General features: G+C 38.9%; 1 protein-coding gene and 1 long non-coding RNA gene across 2 annotated transcripts in view; one reads left to right on the top strand and one right to left on the bottom strand.

Moving 5' to 3' along the window:
- The window catches only part of LOC124776809, a 187,197-nt gene that overhangs the window by 147,384 nt on the left and 15,026 nt on the right, over positions 1 to 24,787 (top strand). The window contains exons 3-4 of the mRNA XM_047251958.1: positions 2,614 to 2,687; positions 20,662 to 20,800. Coding sequence (XP_047107914.1) covers positions 2,614 to 2,687; positions 20,662 to 20,800 — 213 coding nt within the window. The remainder of the gene's footprint in view (positions 1 to 2,613; positions 2,688 to 20,661; positions 20,801 to 24,787) is intronic.
- On the bottom strand, positions 4,803 to 20,399 carry LOC124776810. The gene is made up of 2 exons (XR_007015654.1): positions 20,306 to 20,399; positions 4,803 to 6,563 (listed from the first exon to the last, which is right to left on the bottom strand). It is a non-coding gene; the product is annotated as an uncharacterized LOC124776810 (long non-coding RNA).

The following is a 24,787-nucleotide window of genomic DNA, read 5'->3' as shown; positions in this document are numbered from 1 at the left end:
ACCAAGTATATAAAGAGATGTAGCAGTCAGTGCTTCCTGTTCTTTTATTTATTTTTTTTAATGTGCCCTGAAAATTCATGGTTTCTCATTGCAGAGAAGCATGTGACTGCCTTTTCTTGCCAAATAAAATTATTTTTGATTCCAGGGAAATATCCCACAACCCTACTCTATATTTAGAGACTGCAGAAGAGGTTGTATAAAGAGTTATTCAATAAATTGTTACTTACACAAGTCCTAAGTTCAGCTGGAAAATAACTAATTTTGTACATATGTAGTCTGTGTTACTTTTCCATATTAGTTTCAAATCTAGGTAAATACCAAGAGGTGTAGCTAAGGTATCACTGGAAACACTGCACAGACTAAAAAAATATTTGCTTTTTCAGATCGCAGTTCTTTTACTCTGAACCATACATTAGATATCAGAGGAGTGGAGTTAATTGTATCAAAAGGGAACTGCACTTGAGATAACTACAAGAATGTTTACAGACTGCTAGACAGTAAGTATTGGCCAGCAATCTGTAAACATTCAGGTACTAAATTTCAGTATTGTCAACAGACACATATAAAAGTACATACACTATTTTAGCTTTCAGAGCTATTGGCTGATGAAGGTCAACAATTAAGGCTAGGCCACTCAGATCCCAAGATGAAAAGGGCCCACCAGTTGTGGAGACAAGACGATGAGAAGCGGTGGAGGAAGGGGTGCATCAGAGAGATTAGTTCATTTATAGTACATTGATAAATACTGTGCCTTCTTCAGTGCAGATACAGTGAGAAGTAAAAATGTGGGTTAAGAGGAAGAGAAATGATTAGTGCAATTAAGAACAGGATGAAAAGAGAGAGGGAGTGATAACAAAAATGTAAAAGTAAAAATTAAATACATAAAATAAATTTTTAAATATGAAAGCTGATAATGGAAAAAGAGAGGGGGAAATATGTTGAAAGATGTCAATTCCTGGAAGATGATGGGTGCAGGAAAACTAGTATTAAATGGAACAATCCAAATGGTCTGTGTGGTATAGCCGACACTGAGGTCCTTTGAGTCATACTGAAGAACGTATTAAGCAGTTTGGTACTCCATGGCCCAAAAGTGAACAGTTCTTGTTGAGTTTGTCAATGGGCATAAAGAACTGTCCACCTTGGAGACACACAGAAGCCAGTTTCTGAAAACGTGATATATTAGGTGCATTATTCTGTGCTTGAGCTCGGGGTCAAAATGTATGTCAGAAATAGAGCATCCAATTTTCTGCATTCGAAATGAAACAAATGTGTAATTTTCATCAAGTGTGTGTTGTGTTTTTCCTCTTACCTTATTTTTATTGAAAATGACCACAACAAAATCAGCTAAAGGAATCCTATGAAACATTTGAGTTCATAATCATCAGATGACTGATGGAGAGAGAGAGAGAGAGAGAGAGAGAGAGAGAGAGAGACAGTGTTTGGATCATATTAATGCTTAATGCCGAGGCTATGAGAATTTCCATCAAGTATGGGAATGTGTAATATCTAGGAGTTAGCACATCCTCGATTTCTAGAAGCTCACAGCACCATTATGAATATAGATGAAGAATTTGTGTGAAGTTAATTATCAAAGATGGACCAAACATGGCACTCGGATGCTTTTATGGACTGCCTGTGTCACAAGCTGTAGTGGCAGAGTAGTTCAGAGAGAACTTACAGTTCATTTTGCTAATAATACAAGCATGGTAATCACAACTAACAAAAAAGAATCAGCTGAGGAAACTATAAATAATTCCTTTCAGAAAGTTATTAAGTAGTTCTCTGCAAATGGACTCTCACTAAATTTTGAGAAAACACAGAATATACAAATCTGATCAGTAAATGTCATAACGCCATTGATAATTATAGGCTTTGAACAGAAGTCTGTTGCTAGTTCATTCACAGTAACGTTGCAATACATTCATTTCACATACAAAACAAAAAAAGCAAGTACACCACATGACCACCAACTCCAGCCGAGATGCTGTATATTGTGTGTGTGTGTGTGTGTGTGTGTGTGTGTGTGTGTGTGTGTGTGTGTGTGTGTGTGTCGTGTGTCTTATGAAATGTTGTATTCATGATCTATGGAACAAGTATTAATGTAATGTAATGTACTACAAGGTTTCAATAGGCACAAGACTATTTTACATGATACAGTTCCGTTGCATGTGGCACATCCACAACTTCTTACAAGCTATTAGTCAGGAAATATAAGACCCAAACCTATACATACATAATGGGAAGACCAATTATTTAACATGGAATCTGAACATCAAATTGTTTGCATTTTTCACATAATCTATAATTTTTCAGATGTGGAAAATACATTAGGTAATAATAAAATCGTAGTTCTGATTAATAACAAAGCTGCAGAACTTTCCAATATTAATCCAGAATCAAATCAATTAACTTCCAAGAAGAATTTGAGTGTTATAAATAATATTCTACAAAAGATACTATAAGGCATTTTTAAAGACTCAGCAACAATTTGTGCAGTTCACTAATATGAAGTTCGTGACCTGTAGTTGTACAAAGTACTAAATTTCTCAAGTTAATTTTTGTACACTGTTTCTTACCTCTGTCATATATAGTATATTTTCATCTTCTTTGCAGCTTACCAGGACTGCACACTTGACTATAACTGTGCCAAAAGTGTTGTTGAAAATTACATGGCCAGATATGGCAAGGTAAGTTAACTTCCCACATTTACTGTTTATTGAATGCCGTAGTTTGAAAAATAATATAATCCACAAATTTCTCAGCTCCTAGGTAATGACACTACAGTACAGGCTGACATCTGCAAGAGACTCAGTAGCTCTTCTGAGTTGTGTATGGCCTCTATTTTGGTTGTTGTTAGTCCCAATTACAACAGATCATTTCTGCAGTACGATCTGCATTGCACAGTCCCTCATAATTATACTAAGCTATTGCTGTAGATTGTTAATAGCTACTGTAAGAATGTCTTTATGCACTCAACTTCAGCTGATATAGCTTTTCTTTCATTTTGAAATAGAAAAGTGCAATGGATGAAAGTAACTTTATAGGGCCTTCTTATTTATTGTGAAACATATTCCATAGGTCCATTATTGCCTGATAGCATGTCAATGTCGAAATATTAAATTCATTATTATATTCATGTCATTGACATTCACATGAAAAGGTTAAAATACAAATTAATAATCAAAAATACAATCAATAAATGTTAATTAACAATCACATACAGAGATAAAAAATACAAACTTCACATATTATCTAAACATAGAATCTGAGCTATAGAATATAAATACTGACTGTATAAAGGTCATTAGAAATACCTATGAACAAAGCACATACAATCAGCGCTACTCAGCAAATTGCTCATCGCCCATAAATATATGTGTAGTGTGTGAAGCACTGCTTTATGAGTGTTATTTAATTTGTGTTCATTTTTCCTATTAATATTATTATTTCAGCTTATACTTTACTAAGGGGCAATAAATTCAATAGAAATATTAAGTATGCCTAGAAATAAGGAATTATCAGTTAGATGCAAATGATTCAATTTGTGGAAAATATTTTACAGAAAATTGGGTAGGATGATAAGGTGTATATTAAAGCACCCAAGATAGACAATTGGATGCATGAGTAGAGGATACAATATTTGAAGGATACATAACATGCAATGTGTAGCACAAATCCATGACAGTGTTGAATGTGGCAAGTGTATAATAATGAAGAGACGAGCACATAGATAGTATCCACAGTTAGAACAACTGCAGTATATGAAGATAAATAACTACTCAGAGGATGGGAGGAACACTGACAGAAAAAAAAAAAGATTACGACCTGAGGTTTTGGACCAATTCCTTCTTCATCATCAAAGAGTTAACCCACATATGCACATGCATTTCCACATGTGGAGAGGGAGAGGGGGAGAGAGACAGAGAGAGAGAGAGAGAGAGAGAGAGAGAGAGAGAGAGAAGTAATTCTGTCGTGTTACATTTTCATGGCTGAACCACTGAACCAAATTCGATGACATGAATGTGGCAAGCGTATAATAACGAAGAGACGAGCACATAGATAGTATCCACAGTTAGAACAACTGCAGTATATGAAGATAAATAACTACTCAGAGGATGGGAGGAACACTGACAGAAAAAAAAAATTATGACTTGAGGTTTTGGACCAATTCCTTCTTCATCATCAAAGAGTTAACCCACATATAGATATGGATTTCCACATGTGGAGAAGGAGAGGGAGGGAGGGAGGGGGAGAGAGAGAGAGAGAGAGAGAGAGAGAGAGAGAGAGAGAGAGAGAGAGAAGTAATTCTGTCTTGTTACATTTTCATGGCTGAACCACTGAACCAAATTCGATGACATGAAGTTAAGCTTGAACCCTGTGGGAAAAGATAAGCTATATACCTCAGAAAACGTGTAGTACAAGATATTTATTGATTTGAATAATATTATGTGAATTACAAAAAAGTATTTGCTCTTTGACTTTTGAACTTTATCATATTCTGTCAGCTTGGATTACTTTGCTCAACTTTTTACAGATATTTAAAGAAATTAAGTTCAAAACAGTGATTCTTTAATGCTTTTATTTTTCAGAATTATTTGATTAGTAATTATACCTTTGCAAAGTAATCTGTATTTATTTATCTTAAGACAACCTTTTATTTCTATTTTTAACTTACTTTTTAAGTGGAGAAAAGTTTCCCCTGCCCTGGTAATACTTTGCACCAGATATCTAAATTTAAAAAAAGGATTACAGAGGTTTAGAGCAATGTTTGACTGGAGGAATGAAGGAAATCAGCACTCATGTATGCACAAACAAATTTTATTATCAAAATAGTCTACAGTTTAAAGATTTAACACAAAATATACTCTATGTTGTGAGTTATTACCACTAACATCGAAGCTCTAGTGCAACTGTAGCACATTGGCTTATCTGTATTGGAGGCTGAATGGTGCCAATCATTTCATCAACATCATACACCATTTCATCTTCGACACTGGCCACTTCCATGATTTCTTAGGCTTCTGCCTTGAATTTACTGTAGCTCCATCATCACCTAAATCAGTAATTCATCCATCTCCCTTCATATGTTGCACAGTGCACACAACTTCATTAAATTCTGGACCACTCTTCTTTGACTATTTACTAACTGGGCATCATCTGCTTCACATGTTACAGGTGATGCTGCTCTGATCATCTTCAAAAGAATCTCTTAGAGGGATAGCTTCAGAATCTTCTTCTGGGCTACTTGCTTCATTTTTGTGACTTCTTCTCTGTTTCCTTTGTAACCTTTTTCAGCATCTCTGTCACACTTTTACTGGGAGTCACTCTAATTTTCCTTCTCACTCTCTTATTGGCAACACCAGTAGTCCATTCAGATCTCTTATTGTGGAGGGCTTCAATGAAAGTGTCCTTTACTGCATCCTTGTCACATGTCCTTGAATGAAGATGGAGAATTTCAACAACATTGATTGGATGTATGCTGCACTTTCTGAAACCTGCCAATATAAACATTAGTCTTCTTAACAGAAATGGTAAATGCTGTTTCTGGAAGAAAGTCTTTGAAGCCTAACTTGCTGCTTTTCCAGTCTGTAAGAATCTGGCTCCAGGTTGCTTTTATGGGCTCAATGACAGAAACATCCAATGGCTGTGTAATGTGTAATGTGGGTACTGTTCACTGGCAAACAGATGAATGAAACATAATTCTCACGGTAGAGCCCTACGACATAGTCTGTCAAATGTGAGAATAAATCATCACAGATTACTACTTTCTTCCCTTCCAAGTTTTCCAATTTCAGTAGCATCAGCCTAGTGAACAACTGTCAAACCATCCACTAGAGCAAATTGGCTAAAAATAGCCACTGGGCCCATTTTCTATCCATGTAGATCACAAACAAATGGAGGCAAGATTTCTCCCTTGTCACTGCCAGCAAACATTACTGATAAGTTGCTCTTGGAGGAATTACAAATGTTTATTGACTATTTTGAATTTATTTTTGCAAAAGCTTTCTTTTTCCTAGGATTATCAGTGAGATTGGTTTCATCAAAGTACCATACAGTGCTTGCTGGCATATCTTTCAGTTCAACATGCTAATGTTCAGTATTTTCTCTACTCATCAACAGTAGCTCTACTCACTTTAATGTCGGTTGCAAAGCGTACACGAAGTTCAGGGTCGTGTTGGGTGACACCCAAGAGCCATTTTGGCCTGGACAATCATATTTGAATGTATGACTTCACTATCATTTGAAGTTCAATGGGAGTGACAGGAACCAAGATTCACTCAGTTGTGAAACATCTATAACAGGCTGTGATTCTTCTTCATTAGTAAAAATCTGTGGTAACCCTGACAATGAATTAACTTCTTTCTTTAACTTTAGTTTATTAATTAAGGTTCTTAGGGTATTAAAAAGTGTTTCAAGTTTCCTCTGTGATACCTCCTTCCTCCTAATGGTTTGTAAGCATTTCTTCAGAGTTTTGGGCTGTAATTGCCTACTTCAAACAGTTCTCTTGTACTTCCGTATCTTTTCACCTATCTTCTCTTGTACTTCTGTATCTTTTCACCAATCTGAAACAGATAGCAAACATTGTTCACTGCCAAGAGCACATTATGGTGGTAAACTAACTTCAAAGTATTTGTAGTAGTGTAAGAAATGCACACTTTGGATATTTTCTCCATTTTTGTTGTGGTACAAAGTTTTCCTGAACTAAGAAATTTTATAACCTACACAAGTAAACATACAGTGACAGAAACAGTATTCCATTAAATAAAAATGTACAATATCTTCAGCAGGTACACATTCTGAGTAATTAAATATACCAGCTTAATTTTTTACAAGGTTCATGATGTCTTTACTTAGGTGTCTGTGAAAAATTCAAAATTGTCGACAATCAAGCAGGCAAGCAAGGCTGCAACCTAAAAGTGATACATTTCATAGATAATCTAATTCACATATACACAACATGGAGTATAGCATCTGTTAACCAACAAATCTCTCTCTCCTCTTTTTTATCAACATGGAGTACCTCAAGTGTCAGTAATGGGACTTTTTTTATTCCTGGTTTATGCAAATGACCTGAATATACTTGATGATTGACATAAAACAGTTTGCTGATCACACAACATTATTAGTAAAGGCACCTAAAAATGATAATGTCCAACATGTAGTAAACTGTTTCAAGCCACCTCAGTAAATGGTTTAAATGAACCTGTTCACAATACAAAACAGGAAAACAGTATCAATAAATTTCCATACCTTTCAAAATAACTTATTGTGTCAAAAATCAAATTCTCTCAAGAAAACTATAAAATTATGAGACAGAATTTATGGCCACTGTCTATTTTCAGGAGAAATAAAAGTATTACCCATAGACACATATAAAAATACATACATGCATAACTAATTGTTCCTTCCTGAGGAAGGATGGAGGGATGGCTTTGGAACGGTTAAAAAGGAAGGTCAGGTCACTCAGACCCCAGGATGGGAGGGACCCACCTGTTAAAATTCATCTTGCATTACACTGATGTCACCATTAAATCAACCATTGTGAATAAAGAGAGAAGAAAATATCTTAACATTTGGATACAAACTAACCTACATTGGGACAACATACAGACTACACCAGTTCCAAGCTGAGCCTTGCCTTCCGAAGACCCTAGAAAAATGTACAAACAGTCAGTCACTAATGAGTGCTTACTATGCATATTTTAATGTGCATCTGAAATATGGTCTTGTATTCTGGGGAAATTCTTCAGCAGCTCTGTTTGATGATGGGCAATCCAAAAACTGCTAAGTCTTCTACCAATGAATTCTCATTGTACTCAAGAACTAAGCATAGTTCCTGGTTTCCTGTTCTTGCTTCTCATTGTCAGTAATGGTTCCTCAGTTCTCGTTTCTTAGTTCTCACTTCTTGGTCCTCAGTTCTAAGTTCTTCTTATTTGGTTTTTATTTCTTAGTTCTCACTTCTCATTTTTCAGTTCTTGATCATGTATTCATTTGTCTTGACAAAAACAAGACCAGAGTTCTTAGATTTGTATTTGCATTTATTTTGTACTCGCTGCTTTTTACTACATCATTGCTCTTTTGGTTAATCAAATTAGAAATTTAAACTGAAATATATATCAAAAGTGTATAATGTATTTTTAACAGCAATAACATAGACTTATGAAACAAAATATTCCATTAACTTTGAAAAAGATTGTGGAAATACAAGTGGGTAAAATATTTTGCAAGCACATTGTGATGAAAATAAAGAAGTAGTTTAAGAACTATATGGGAAAGAGAATAATTTGAACACTGAACCTAGAAGGTATAGCATACATCCTCCTTTTAACTGTACAATGGGCACTGATGGGGGGGGGGGGGAGTAAAGTTTAGAGTGGATTACTTTAAGGAAAAAGAGGTAGTGGTCTGACATACTTGTCAAAGTTCTCAATTCTAGAACATGTATTTGATTCCTTTTTGTTCTTAAGAACACAGTTCTCAATTCCTTGATGTTATCAATACTGCCTTTCAAAATCCAAAAGAGAGCCATTAGGTTTAGACAGTTATGTAAATCATTGTTTAAAACATTGAAAGTGCTTTCATTACCATGTGTACATGGGCACACTAATGTAGGTTTTAAAAAATTAACTGGCAATGATAGTAACATCAGATAAAATTGTGACACACATAATCATAACACCAGATTAAAAGGAAATTATTTGTAATTTCAATTAATAAAAGTTTGTGATAGATTGGTACATGCTATATGGGTATAAAACTGAGCAGCATGTTGGCAGAGGATTGAAAATGTATACTAAATACAAATATATTTGAAAGATATAGTAGAGCATATCTACACTACTATTGCTGCAATTCAGGGAGTGAGGACATGAACTTCAATACACGTAATTTTTAACACAGAGGCCTACATATAAACATGATTATTTTTCTTTGTAAACACTAAATTGAAGTCAAATCTGACATCATCTTGAACATTGTATGGTATATGATCAAAGAGATAAATAAATAAATAAGTAATGATAACTGCTACTGATCTGACTCTGAACATAATAAGAAACATCGTTGTAAGGAAACAACAACTATTTACGTGATCATGGCATGACAGCATAACATAGACAGTTCAGCACAATTTCTTGATATATACAAGACTTGTTGATGTGTACAGGCTGACAGGCACAGACTTGTTGATGGGAACAAACTGGTGAGAAGTACAGACTGGTGGTCAGAGCTGGTGCACACACATATTAAGAGCATTTTGCCCACTGTAGGCGACTCATGCGATGGTCCATGAGCGGCAACCTCTGATGGAGGCCTAGAGTTCCTGAACAGTGTGCTGCTTGAACTTCATGATGTGTGCTGCAGTAAAGGCAGCTAACTAACATGTAGTAACTTACAGGTTTCTACACTCCTCCTTCCCTGGGGGAAGAGCGACCTGCTGCCCAATTTCCCACAACATACTGCTGGGTGACACCTCCATAGGAGGAGTTGCCACTAGGTGCCATAAACTGGGGAGTCACAGTGTCTGTTGGGAGTGTAAGAAGTGCCAGCAGGAGGTAGCAACGCCAATGACCATAAAGGAGCTGCCCATGTCAATGTTTGTGAGATTCCTATATTGGTGCAGGAGGCACCAGCATAGGGTAAGAGGCACATGTGAAGGTGCAGGAGGCACCTGTGCCTGGTAGAAGGCACACACATAGGTGCAGGAGGCATCCACAACAGAGTAAGACGCCCACATAGGTGCAAGACGCACCTAGAGGTGCTTGTGTTGGTACAGAAGCTGTCGAGAGTCCAAACTGAACTGCTTTCCAAAAATTCACTGTACAAGGGAGGCCTTCGACAGGAAAAGCATGTGACAGCACTGTACGGGTCGCGTCAACTGCAGTATATGGACAACAAATAACAAAAGGAAAAAAGGCAGACAGCATCAAACGACCAACAACCAAAAGGGTATACGAAAGGTTCAACAAAGACAATAAGGATTCTGTCCAGAGGTAGTACTGATGCTGGCTGAGGGAGAAAAAACATTGTTGAGTACTGAAGGGAGACTGTGTCAGACCATGACCCAGAACAGGAAATTGCTCCGAAAGTTGAGGAGTGAAAACCGCTACTCTGGTGCCAATACGCAACTCTCTCATGTTGCAGGAAGCAAGAAGAGCAAGGCAGAAGTGCCTCCAGGCTTGTTGTTGTCGATGGAATTGTCCATTGCGGCCAGGTTTCCTGACTGGGATTGCAGTGGCTTCTCCTTCACCTAGGGGGCTTGTTGCTACACGCCAATGCATTCAACGAACAGCAACAGTACGCCCCCCCCCCCTCCCACTGACTGGAAAGAGCAGAAAACAGTGATCAAAGATGGATCCCAACAGAAAAGGGTGCACTGATGAACAATGTTGTCAGGTGCTAGGCCAAGGATGGCATCCTGAACCAATGACACAGAGACTGATGTGATGGATTGCTACACAAGGAAAAAGGTGACACAAGACATGGGTGCACAAATGATGTGAAGAAAACAACAGACAACACATGATGGCGTAGGAGTGTGAAGCCGGGCCCAAAAAAGGGGGCTTATTGACACAAGGAGGAGGTAGGTCCAGAAATGGTGGTCAACGAACAGAACAGGGAAGCCATTCCTGGAAAGGAGGCCAACAAACAGAACAACAGAACAAAGGGTCAAAGTAGGCTGTATCCGAAAAGGAGGCCAGCTAACAGAACGACTAAAATAAGGAAAAAGAAGGCATGACAAAAACAAAGTGTTACAAGTGTCCACGTCCATCATCCAAAAAGAAGGCAGGGCTGTCAGAAGTTTGCCAACCCCAAAAAGCAGTGAAGTGGATTGCAGAGCCATGGCCAGAGGTTTGCCAAGCTGCAGCAGAATCATTGGGTGGCGGAACACTGTGACAGTACACTGTGATATAGCAGAGCTTGGTCTGTCAATGTGGCCAAGAAGTGGTTGCAGGTTACTAGAAGAAGTTGCCATAGCTGCAGTAGTGATGAAAACAGTCATAAACATGACACATGAACCTCCCATAGCAAAGCATATGAAAGTTTGACTTATCTCCACTTGCACTATACAGAAGACACGGAGAGAGAGAACAAGTGCAAGAATGAACACACGTGAGAAACAGACTCATTGCCACTTGTGTTCTGCCTCCAAACACAATAAGAAACACGGCGATGAGAAACCAACAAACTACTTATTTCGCCATGGTGTGGCAGCATAACGTAGATAGTTCAATGCAGTTTCTTGAAACGTATGCGACTTATTGACATGCACATACTGACAGGTACAGATGAAACACGGATACAGACTTGTTGACTGACACAGACTGGTAACACGCACAGATTACAGGCTGGATCATGGACATACACTCCTGGAAATGGAAAAAAGAACACATTGACACCGGTGTGTCAGACCCACCATACTTGCTCCGGACACTGCGAGAGGGCTGTACAAGCAATGATCACACGCACGGCACAGCGGACACACCAGGAACCGCAGTGTTGGCCGTCGAATGGCGATAGCTGCGCAGCATTTGTGCACCGCCGCCGTCAGTGTCAGCCAGTTTGCCGTGGCATACGGAGCTCCATCGCAGTCTTTAACACTGGTAGCATGCCGCGACAGCGTGGACGTGAACCGTATGTGCAGTTGACGGACTTTGAGCGAGGGCGTATAGTGGGCATGCGGGAGGCCGGGTGGACGTACCGCCGAATTGCTCAACACGTGGGGCGTGAGGTCTCCACAGTACATCGATGTTGTCACCAGTGGTCGGCGGAAGGTGCACGTGCCCGTCGACCTGGGACCGGACCGCAGCGACGCACGGATGCACGCCAAGACCGTAGGATCCTACGCAGTGCCGTAGGGGACCGCACCGCCACTTCCCAGCAAATTAGGGACACTGTTGCTCCTGGGGTATCGGCGAGGACCATTCGCAACTGTCTCCATGAAGCTGGGCTACGGTCCCGCACACCATTAGGCCGTCTTCCGCTCACGCCCCAACATCGTGCAGCCCGCCTCCAGTGGTGTCGCGACAGGCGTGAATGGAGGGATGAATGGAGACGTGTCGTCTTCAGCGATGAGAGTCGCTTCTGCCTTGGTGCCAATGATGGTTGTATGCGTGTTTGGCGCCGTGCAGGTGAGCGCCACAATCAGGACTGCATATGACTGAGGCACACAGGGCCAACACCCGGCATCATGGTGTGGGGAGCGATCTCCTACACTGGCCGTACACCACTGGTGATCGTCGAGGGGACACTGAATAGTGCACGGTACATCCAAACCGTCATTGAACCCATCGTTCTACCATTCCTAGACCGGCAAGGGAACTTGCTGTTCCAACAGGACAATGCACGTCCGCATGTATCCCGTGCCACCCAACGTGCTCTAGAAGGTGTAAGTCAACTACCCTGGCCACCAAGATCTCCGGATCTGTTCCCCATTGAGCATGTTTGGGACTGGATGAAGTGTCGTCTCACGCAGTCGGCATTTCCAGCACGAACGCTGGTCCAACTGAGGCGCCAGGTGGAAATGGCATGGGGGGAAGCCGTTCCACAGGACTACATCCAGCATCTCTACGATCGTCTCCAAGGGAGAATAGCAGCCTGCATTGCTTTGAAAGGTGGATATACACTGTACTAGTGCCGATATTGTGCATGCTCTGTTGCCTGTGTCTATGTGCCTGTGGTTCTGTCAGTGTGATCATGTGATGTATCTGACCCCAGGAATGTGTCAATAAAGTTTCCCCTTCCTGGGACAATGAATTCACGGTGTTCTTATTTCAATTTCCAGGAGTGTATAAAGAGAATTTTGACCACTGATGGCAGCCGGCTCTTAGCTGCAGGTGACTGAAGTGTCTAGAACCGTCGTCAACCTATTGGAGACCCTGGGCACATTAGGATAATGAGGCCCCTATGACCTTGACAGAGTACTATTTTGTTAGAATAGACAAAGAAAGTAGGTAAGCGAGGTTCTAGACAATATAACCCACAAAAGTAACTCTTTTAACATTCACAGGTTAGTGCTTAAAAATCTATGTTGATTGAAGAGGTACCTTCTAGATTTGAGATGGTTGAAATCGTTAATCACTTCTTCAGAATCTATATTTTTGAGCATATCACATTCTATGGACATCAACGATAAACTGGTTAAGCTCTCTGGAAGCAACGTACTTCTTAATTCATTTTTTATTCTTTTCAATTTGAAGAAGGAGCTTTCCGCACTGAACTTGGTTAACATCATGTTTAAAAAGATTCTCAATGTGATTTCTACATTTGGAAATGTGTCTTTAATTTTGTTTTCTTTCAAAAGGTGATATATTTCCAATGTGCTAATACTTCCCTATTTTTACTATGAATAATTTTCAAGTATTCTGTTAAAAGCAGACACTCCGTTTCCAATTCTTGTTCGTTAACGTCTTCATAATAAATTTCAGCAAATTCTTTGCAACTTGGTCCCAGCTCTTCGGAATTCGTAGTTTTCGGGCGAAAAAATAAACTTTAACGTTGACTAATGTTCTCTTACGAACTTAATCTGTATTTTAGATGAACCCTCAGGGTATCAGTTATGGGAAGAAAGGTTTCTTCTTTAAATTTCTCTTTTCCATTCAGTTGGACTGCCAGTGCAGAGCCATCAAAAAAACTCTGGCGTGAGCTTCTACATTTCTTGTTTGAGATAGGTCCTTGTAATCAGATTCTGGGTTTCTTTCTTTGGCGGACGATTCGAAGCCATCAAATTTATCCCTGTGGTTAATCATAAAATCATCAAGTGAAGCAAACAAATTAGTTGCAATGTGCAGTATTAATGTTTCTTTCTGAAGAAAATTACTTGTTTTGTCTATTTTTCAAATATAGAGCTCTAAATTTCCGTTATTATAATAAATTCTAGCTTTCCCATTTTTCTGGACAGACTAAGGGCTTCGTCTGTATTTTCTCTTGCCTGTTCTGTACCTTCTGCGATGGACATCAAAGTTTCTATAATTTTTAATGACCTAAATGCAAGGCGCTTACTGCATCAGCTCGGGCTGACTATCTGATTTGTGGAAGACTTCTAACAACTTTTTTTGAACCTAAATGTTCTGTCGATACATTCCGTTGGAGAGTAGAGCTCGACGAAACGTTGATACTGTCTGAACCATTACAGAAAACTTTGTTGCCTCTGATACACACCCAACATCTTGGACACCCACCAAGTTTAATACATGGTACAAAGGTGACAAATTCACATTTCTCCTTGATTCTTGCTAATAGACCAGTAGAGTTAAATGGGCTCTGAGCACTATGGGACTCAACTGCTGAGGTCATAAGTCCCCTAGAACTTAGAACTACTTAAACCTAACTAACCTAAGGACAACACACACATCCATGCCCGAGGCAGGATTCGAACCTGCGACCGTAGCGGTCGCGCGGTTCCAGACTGTAGCGCCAGAACCGCTCGGCCACCAGCGGCCGGCAGACCAGTAGAGTTTCCTGACATATTTGTGACAAATTCACATTTCTCCTTGATTCTTGCTAATAGACCAGTAGAGTTTCCTGACATATTTGAAGTACTGTTGTAACTTTGTCCTCTGCAATTTTTTATTGGAATATCATGATTCTCTAAAAAAATTCAAGATGGTTTCTGCTAAATACTCACATTTATAGTTTTTAATAGATATAAATTTCAGGAACCTTCCAACAGGAACGTGGTCTTTTACATATCGAATTATACGTGAGACACATCGAACACACTGTCAAAGCTAATGGAAAAATAGTTTGCTAATTTAACTTCATTTATAACTTTTTAGGACACGTTTTCCCATTACATCAATAAACTCATTACAGATATTCGCTGATAAATAAGAAGCGTTACGTTTTCCAGGATTCTTAAATTTTTATAAGAGATCTTCAAGAAATGGATCGAATTCACTCAATAATTCCACACACCCAAATAATTTCCATTGTTGAGAGATCATAGGACTTCATTTTTAGCATAGAATGGAAGCCATTTCGATGCCAAAACTTTTACAACAGCTACAATCATTTTAAGTACATTTTTCCAGTAATTCACTTCTTTTTTGTGCTGAGATAATAAGCTTATATCTATTCTACCAATTGCTTTACTTCGTTCCAGATAAGTCATCACAGACTGCTTATGTGCTGGGCTGTTTTCATGTGTTAAAATTACGTGATTAATGTGCTTCCAATCATTACATCTACTCGAAGGGCATAGATCTACATCGGAAGGGATAAATAATCAGTATCAAAATGGCTGGCTCTGAGCACCATGGGACTTAACATCTGTGGTCATCAGTCCCCTAGAACTTAGAACTACTTAAACCTAACTAACCTAAGGACATCACACACATCCATGCCCGAGGCAGGATTCGAACCTGCGACTGTAGCAGTCGCGCGGTTCCGGACTGAGCGCCTAGAACCGCTAGACCACCGCGGCCGGCAGTATCAAAAAAATATAGAATTTTTGGAAGGCGAGTACAACAATAATGTTCTTTCGACGCTTTCATTGTTCTTTAATTTCCGAATAAATAATGCTTGGTTGAAATACCTAGTTACTGATCTTTGTAGATTCTGGATGCCTCAGAAAAGTCAGAATCTTTATTTTGAAAATATACACATCCCTTACGAATCAAAATTTCGCGATTATTTTCTGTAAAATTTTCATGAAAATAATCAGGGGAATCGTGTGATATTTATTCTGGGTTGGAAAACTGTTATTCAACTGACGCAGTTGTCGGTGTTGGTGAAGTCACCGAAGTTGTTGCACTTTCATCATAGAAGCAGTCGCTTTCTCATCAATCTCTTTTCCTAAATTGGTAGAACTCTGAAACTGGTGTAGAACATGAACATCCAGAAATTCTCGCAATTTGTAATTGACACGACTCGTCATGTGATTACTACTTACAGAAGTTGCTGCAGTAGCAGTAGTACAATAAGCTCTTAATTTTGGTTACTTTTCAGTTACTTCCTTCTGACGTACAGCTCTTTTCCTTTTTGCAGATCCACTAGGATACGACCGTTTCGACATTTTATATTACAAAGCACAATTAATTTCACACCGAAAATAGTCGCTAACACGAAACAAAACAGGCGATCGACGATTTAATCAAAGAATACCTTAGAGCACAGTCAGTAACAACTACAATCAAAACAAAGTCACTACAATGCAGACAAATAAAGGGGAATTCCCAGTCATCGAGTCAGTTTATTTTAGTCGATCGGTCAAGTTTACTTTTACGCCGCTATTCGCTCGGTGCAGAACTGTGCACTGTGCTAAGCTACTAAGCAAATAGGTATTGTAATCAGCCATCATCTGTCGATTTTTTCGAAGTAAATTTGTTTTTCAGTAATATCGGTTATCGTTCGGTAATCTGACATGAACAAGGGGGCTCCTATCGATCGCATGTGCCCAGAGTGTCCAATCGGAAAGAGGGGCCTGGAGGTGTCACACCATGATTGGTGACCTCTGGTGTGGGTCTGGAGCAGCCAAATGCTGTGCTAACCCAAACTGCGTAGTGTGCACCACAGTCATAGCAGTTAAGAAGTAGTAATATATGGATTACTACAGCTACACTATATCCTAATTTTACTTTAGGCTACTTCTGTAAAGTATGCTAACAAATCATGACCTGTGCTAATATACTTACACTGATAATCACACGAATCATTTCTAGAGTATGGCACTAAAAATCTGAAATGGGGTTTCAAGTTCTTATATAAATACAGGAATATCATTGTAACCAATTAATTTCTTTTGCTGTTCAGAGTTATTTAGGGTTGGTTTATTCCAAATGGCATTTCCAGTTTTTGTCTTTGTACTGTTTCGTTTGATTTAATTTGCCTGCTGTGGTAAATCTAATCGCCTTTTGTTACTTTGTGAGTCTGGGCTGGAACAAGATTGAGTATTCTTGCATAGCTGTATATACTTTCTGCAGACTGACTGCTAGCTTGTTACTATGTCTGTGAACTGGCTGCTGGATCACTTACTTCTGAAACTTTGGATCCAATAAGTTCATCTGATAAATTTCTACAAACATTTCAGTGTAGTTATTTTCACTAAAACTGTTCTGAACATAAGATTCTTCTTCAGCTAAAGCAGTGTCCGACAGAGATGAAGTGAGCTGCGATTCACTGAGATGTACGGCATATCACAGTTGTGTGGATGATTTCTGCCCATTTTTTTTCACTATCCCTGTCACTTGGGATAATGATCAGTAAGACAGAGATGCCATTAGGGTCCAGTTTTCACCCAACTCATTTCTCCTCTATACAGGGTGAAGAGAAATTCGCGCACTCGGGCTCCAAAGCGCGACTACTTACATGCCAGCGATAAAAAAAATGTCTCTTACAAAATTTCGTCTGCTGAGTACATCCAGCAGAAAAAGGACGTTAAAGGGTGGCAATCTGGCAACACTGTAACCTCATGTATGGTAACTACCTCTGTCAGTACATGTTACTTGGGTTGTACAGTTGGTGCAGTCGATAGAGTTTTGGCTTACGGTGCTGGAGGTCAATGGTTCAATCCAGGTTTGAGGCATGAGTTTTTAAATTGGTAAATGTAGTCCAGGTGGTACGGTACCTGGTATCTTAATCGTCAACAACGACTGCAGCAGGCCCCCTAGAAAACATTTGCACTTACATACTACAAACGTAGAAATAGAAGATTGGTCAGCTTTTAAAGCAGCCCTTTCCACGTTGTGGATATGAATTTATTCGCACCACTTCAGTTACTAGATACGAAACCTGTTTTATTTGTATCCTTCTCCAATGGTACCATAAATTAGTACCAAGTATTGTTCTTGCATTGTTCACGTGCGTTACACTTCGTTAGGGCTTCACATTACCAGTAGGACTAACAATGTGCTTTGCAAATACTGTGAATGGTCCCAGCAAGAACAGAAGGCCCATGGCGACTTCGTGAACACCATACGACAGTTGTTTGGGCCCCTACGTATTGCCTGACTGGCTGACTGCACGAAGGTATCATGAATTCCTCTCAAACTATCTGCCTGATGCACTGGAAGATGTCCCACTACATGTTTGGCAGAGGATATGGTTCCAACATCATGGTAAGCTGCCACACTCTTGAATTAATGTGCGGCAATATTTGGATAGAAAATTTCCAGGGAAATGGATTGGACGTGGAGGTCTAGTTGTATGGCCACCACGTTCACCTGACCTAAATCCCCTGGATTTCTTCCTGTGGGGACACCTGAAGGAGCACGTGTACTCTACTCCACCAACGAATATGGAAGAATTGCTAGTAATTTATGAGTTCGTGCTGCTCTTTTTACTGTGGGTGCAGATTTTCTGTGAAGGGTCCAGAGCTGTATGGTCCAGCGTGTTTCACAGCGTTTGGACGTACAGGGAGGTCGCTTTGAGCATCTGTTGTTCTGAGAACAAAGTATTCTGTTGTGAAGGTCAGGCAGTCATTAATTTGAACATTTTTACTGTCACTGGTTACTAATGTGCGACATCTGAGCGTTCATATTACATGTAGTATAAAAGATAAGTAGATGTTGTGCTATTGTACTGTGCTACCATCTTTAGCATCGCGAAACTGATATTGTTTTTGTAGTTATTCTGTCCTATGACAGGTCAGTTCTTTCAACTGTCTATTTCTTATTTGTCTAACTACATATTTGTTATGTCCGGCATTACAAAATGTTGTAAATTTAGGATACATGTGACCTAAGATTCGGTGTATATTACAGTGTGAAATGTTGCAATAAAATTAGCAAACAAAAACCAGGGTCGAACCCTCGACCTCCTGCTGACAGAGGTCGTTACCATACATGTGGTTACAGTGTTGCCAGATTGCCGCTCTTTAACGCCCATTTTCTGCCGGATGTATTCGCCAGATGAAATTTTGTGAAATACATTTTTTTATCGCTGGCATGTAAGGAGTCGCGCAGCGAAGCCCGAGTGCGCGAATTTCGCTTCACCCTGTATAATGAACCGACATCTATAAGCAAGATGATAAAATCATTGTAGGATGTTCGATATTATTATTTATTGACTTTCTCTGACTATACTAAAGGAAATTGTATAAAATAATCGCCAGAATCATACATAAAACATACTGTCATAAAAAAATAAAAAGGAAATAATTAGCTACATGCAACATAAATGCACAGCCATTGTCAGTTACTATATCTTCACACATGATGAGTCATTTACAAGCACATGAGTATTCATAAATTAATCACTTATATTAGTCCATAATTTCATAAATAAATCTCAAAGTACACAAACGCACAAATAAATACATGACAAAAAATTCGACTACTGGTTATATCCAATACATTGCCATAAAAGATAACAAAAATGGTCGAAACAAAATAATTAATGTTATGTTTCACCCCTTTTCGTTTTCGAATACCCGCTCGGGAAGAGATAAAAAAAGCATCATAAAGAGATCAATTGTGGCCAGATCGTGCATGATTCGCAAGAGGACTATCAGCTCCCAGTTATCGTTGCTAACTTTCCTTCCGTCCGGGTTAAAGTTTAACCCGATGATCCATACACGAATCATTCATATTGTAGTCAACATCTATAAATAAGCTGTTTAATGTAACGAGATGTAAGCCTTTTCCATTACCCTCCTGTTTTTCGGGTATAATAGTTGATGTTTACAAATCGCTTGTGAGTCCCAGATTCGAATATTTTCGCATGTGTGGGACCCAAGGTTCTTCCGTAAGGTAGACCCCATAACAGATGGGCCTACAGGGATATCTAACGTATACAAAGGAGGGCGGCACGAATGGTCACAGTAGAGCGTCAGGAAAGTGAAAGATTGCATTAGTAGACGCTTGGAGCGAAATAATTATCGCGCGAAAGGCTATTCACAGAGTTTGAAGAACCAGGATTCAGTGTAAAATTTAGGAATTTACTTCACCCCCTACGTATTGCCACAATAACAAGCCTGAAGACAATATCAGACTAACTACAGCACACGCAGAGGTATTTCAGTACCCATTCTTCCAGCACTCTGTACGCGACTTATACTGGAAGAAAGGGTAAAGTACCCTTTACCACGTACAGCTACTAGCATAGCCAACATCACAGTGGGCTAGTAGTGTAAGTGCAGCGAACGACACCTGAAAACCCACGCCAAATAAGCATCTGCTCTTGGTCTCCTTCGACAGCCGCATAAACAGCGAATTTCAATGTTTTTAATTTCGTTCTACGTCTTACATCGTGCCACCAAAGAATAACAATTCATATTTTAATGAAGTACACACCAAAGCAAAAGAATTAATTTTTAGCTATGAGATCATCAAATACGCATATTTAAATATCATATATAGGTACCCACATTTTCCCCTAAGTTTTATAATTTTTTTCGCAAAACTGGTAGACCGCTACCAACTGTCGAAATATACAAGATGTGCATAAAAGCCAATATTCACGTGACGTATTTGAGTATTCACTTATCCGTGTTTCGTTGTTATGAGCGAAAATAGCATTTATGAAGCCTTGATATCACAACAGTTAAATTAATATAGGTACACATGCTGATAATTTGTGACTGTCGCTTGTCTAATTGCTTGGATTTATTTTTAGCACACCAAAGATAGTATGTTGTGAAGATCGAAGGAGTGACGTATTGTTGTGTATGTGTAAAGTGTAAGGATACGTATAGTGTAAGGTGTTTGTTTATAAATATTACAGGACTGCAACGGTGACGGAGTAACGAACTGTGATGATTATGCGATGATTCACTACAACGGTGCAGCAAATTGTGAGCGGCCGGTGGAGGGCAGTAAATTCTATGACCGATACCTCACATGTCGGCCTCCAGCAGCAGATGGTAAAATTAAAACGTTATAGTGATTTGAAACAGTTTGCAACTGCTTCTTCTGCTGTGTATATTTTATGTTCTGTGCTTCGCATTTAATGATTTCGGAGCTGAAGAATTTGGACTAACCACGTCTGTTTCTGAGTAGAGGGGGGCGGGGCTCAATAAGATGTGATATAGTAATAGCTACAGTAGTTTTACAGTTTCGAAGTTGTTTACAGAAATAGAGAAACTTGGTGGGAGTGCTTACTTGGGAAGAAGGTTGAGAACACTTAAACTGCTAGTATTCCTAAATTTGTGGGTGCCACTCATTTCCATGGAAAACTACTAAAGTGAAGGTTCCAAAACTTTTTCTCTCAATTATCAAGAAACAGTTTTGATGCAAAGGAAAAGTGATAACTCCATTGTTTCACATGAGGCAGCATCGTAAACATGATTTTCTCTTGTTTTGACTGTTCATTCTATAGCTTGACAACCTAATAGTAGTGTTGCATTTAAGCGTATCTTTACAGTTCGTCCATATAGTGGCTGCTGTACTTGCTGAACAAAAATTTGAGGTTTGGTGTCCAATCTAACATCCCATAATTTCATTGAAAACAACTTTCTCGTGTGATACAAGTTATTAAAGCTACTATCCTTAATTTATTAATTCAGTAGTTCATCCATGTCTGACAAATAGGTAACAACACCTAAATTGCCCATGCTGAATGTTTGCATATCTGGATCAGAATAACAAAGTAGCTGACAACTATTAATGCACAGGTCACCTGCCATAGCAACAACTAGTCAGATCTTGAGTTTGGTTTAACATTCTGCCCTGAGCACAGTTTTCATATTGTTTTGCTATCCTGGCTGCCAGTCACCAGTCAGCTGGACATAACAGTTGTGGTCTGTAGCATAATTATTGTGTTGTGATTTGCTATCATTTTCTTTGTTTCTCTGTTCAGTTAGTTTCTTTTATGAAATGCAAGAAGCTAACTGAGAAATTGCTTAGGAAAGAGGTAAGCCTATTAAAGACGCTGCAAAATGAATTATCTGGTGAGCATTACGGAACTGCACAGCTGTTGCTTGTGTGAAAATGCCAAACTGACATCCTCCTTATCATACTCGGCTGGGTCATTCCATGTCAAGGGAACCAGGGGTCCCCACTCGACCATCTCCAAATCTAATGAAATTTGGCTTGGAGTTTCTCCAAATCTAATGAAATTTGACGTGGAGTTTCTATACGGTCTTTGGTGGCTACATACCAAATTTCAGTTCAGTATCTTCAGTGGTTGAATTCTTAGGGGATTTTAAAGGGAGGCTACTCACCTCCGCATCTTGTACGAGGGTGCAAATGTGCCAACTTTGCTAGGTTTTTTTTAAAAGTTCTAGCAAACATCTGGTCATTTGCTGTAATATACACAGACAGCTTTTTATACTGAATGACACCATGGCAAAAATTAGGAATGTTGCTGTACCTAAATATAGATACAAGCCTCTGAAATGGCTAAAAAATCTGTCAAACCATTCTGAGAGCCATGGTCTGACCGACCACTGCTACTTTTCATGTAACCAATCACACCAAAACTTCAGAGGGTTATTCATATCTATTATGTCCATATATCAGCCAAATTTAACTAACATTGGATGCCCAGACGGAAAGATATGCACCTGCAAAGTTGGCCAAAATTTTCTACTTGCAAATTTTTGAGTGTTTTTTTTGTGGGGGGGGGGGGGGGGCGGGTATATCTCAATTGTGTCTTCTTCAATCCCTTTTTTCTTTCTACAGCTGGAAAAAGCATGCTTTAAGCTTTCAAAGAAATATTGCTTAATTCCTGGATCTTTCAGTTTGACAAGTAAGAAAACGTTTCAAAAGTTATTATTTTAGCACTTTGAGAAGCTTGAAAAGTCAAATATTTTGCTTATTAAGTCCCATATTTAATTATTTTTATTCAGGTGTATAAGTCAGTTTCAAATATTAATTTAGCACATGAAGTAAAAACAAGTATAGTACAAAACACAGCAATTTGCAGAACAAAAATACTGGAGAGTCAGTTCCATTTTTGTTTAAGCCCTTCTACAATTTTGTCAATGACAGATTGTGGATAACTGAATTGTCTTCTTGGTTATGCTGCTGCTGCTGCTGATGCTGATGATGATGATGATGATGGGGCTTCTGAAGTCATGAAGATATGTTGCTCAGGAATTCAGCAGGTATCTTTAGTAGACAGCTAGTGGAAGGAACGTGCATGACCGTGTGGGTGCATAAAGCTGATAAGGATGTCTTGCTGTTCATGTGAAACTTCACACGTGTCCAATCCACCAAAAATTGCCATACATACAAGTAACATACTGTCCTGGTTATAAACTTGGAATTGAGACTGCTGGAATTTCTTCATCTGCTTTGAAGGCATCAACTATGAATGCTGTAGCATCATTGGAAATTCTGCTTACTCTGAGCTGATTACAATTAATTGTTTTTCTCTTGTTCCAGATACTGTTTGTCCCATGGTAAAACTTGTTTCTTGATCTGGGTGGAATTTTTTAATTTCTTCTTTTTGTACATAAAAAGCTTTACACCTGGAATACTATTGTCACAGAATTTGAATAAATCATATGGAGTCAATATTCTGTTATCTGAGGCCCTCTGTAGACTAGCACAGGCCGCAAGTCCTTTTGCTGTTCCCCCAGTGTCATCACAAGGCAATTTACCGTGGCTTGTTCCAAAAAAATTCCATTTGGCAGTGATGCCAAGATCCTTTTCATGCAGGCATAAATTGATGAAACTTTTGAAGTTCTTATATTGAGCAGCTGAATCAACACTAAAGTAATAAATATTCTTAATGTTTTCAGTCTTTGTCTTTTTAATATGCTATGAACTTTATTTGAAAGTCATGGACAGCGATTTGGTATTATGACAGAACAGTCGCTGATCATATGAATGCTTATACTCTGACATTCTTTGCCATTGAAATACACATGATGTGGATGAAATGTGGCCTGACTATTCTCCTAATGGAATCCTTGCACAGTATCCTGAATGGCAAATGAATAATTCTCAGGAAACTCTGTTAATATAATTAATTCATTTTCTTCTAGATTTCTTTTTAGCTGCATAAGATATAAATTTTGGTGTTCTGACACAAAGTGATGCCTTCGTAAACTGGTAATTTTAAAAATCAATGCCTCCATGAAATCTTCAACAGTTCTCTGGCAAGTCTTCAATGTATCTCTGCCAGCATGGACCCATTGCTTGTATTCCATTGTTTCTTCATGGTCATAGTCTCTCCAAGAAAAGCCTCTAGTCACATTTTTCCTGGACATTCCTCACAATGTTGGAGCATACAATTTTTTGATTCCAAATTGCATACAGTTTTTTTCATTAATTCCTTATAGTTATCTTGAGTGGATGTTGCTGAAACCAACATTAATTTGACACTTTGGTGAATTGCACATATACATACTGAATGTGATCCAGAAGCACCAGCTGTAATACACCATTTCGGCCTGAGATCACAAAATTTTGAGAAGCTTAGTTCATTTCCATATTGCTTACAATAAGCAATGAACATTTCTTTAAGGCTACAAAGCAGTAGGTGTTTATCCTTGTGAATCTTTCTCTATTTATTCTTGCTGCAACAGAATCCATAAATGAGAAAACTCATCATCTTCAAAGAAAGTGAGGAAATTTTGTTTTATTTCATGTATGAGTTTTTTCCCCTTATTGGTGTGCAGATGTTGCCAAAATCCCATCTTGCATCTTTAGATTCCTAGCCTTTTTCACCATCTTAGTTGAAACAGCAAATTCTTTAGCCATTTTTTCAGTAGTGCAGGTATTTGGGACCAGGGTCAAAATTTGAACTTTACTGCTACTGCTTGAAGTCAGAAGTTTAATCTTAAGTTGTTCAGTTAAGATATCCATACCTTTACATTTATGGCACTCTTCCACCTTTATCTGAGCAATAACTACTTGGCTCACACCAGCAACTGTGGCAATTACCGTAGTAATCCTGCCTT

This window comes from Schistocerca piceifrons, chromosome 2, assembly GCF_021461385.2.
Source record: "Schistocerca piceifrons isolate TAMUIC-IGC-003096 chromosome 2, iqSchPice1.1, whole genome shotgun sequence".
NCBI lineage: Eukaryota > Metazoa > Arthropoda > Insecta > Orthoptera > Acrididae > Schistocerca > Schistocerca piceifrons.
The sequence above is the reverse complement of the archived record's forward strand: the minus strand, read 5'-3'. Positions and strand labels throughout refer to the sequence as shown.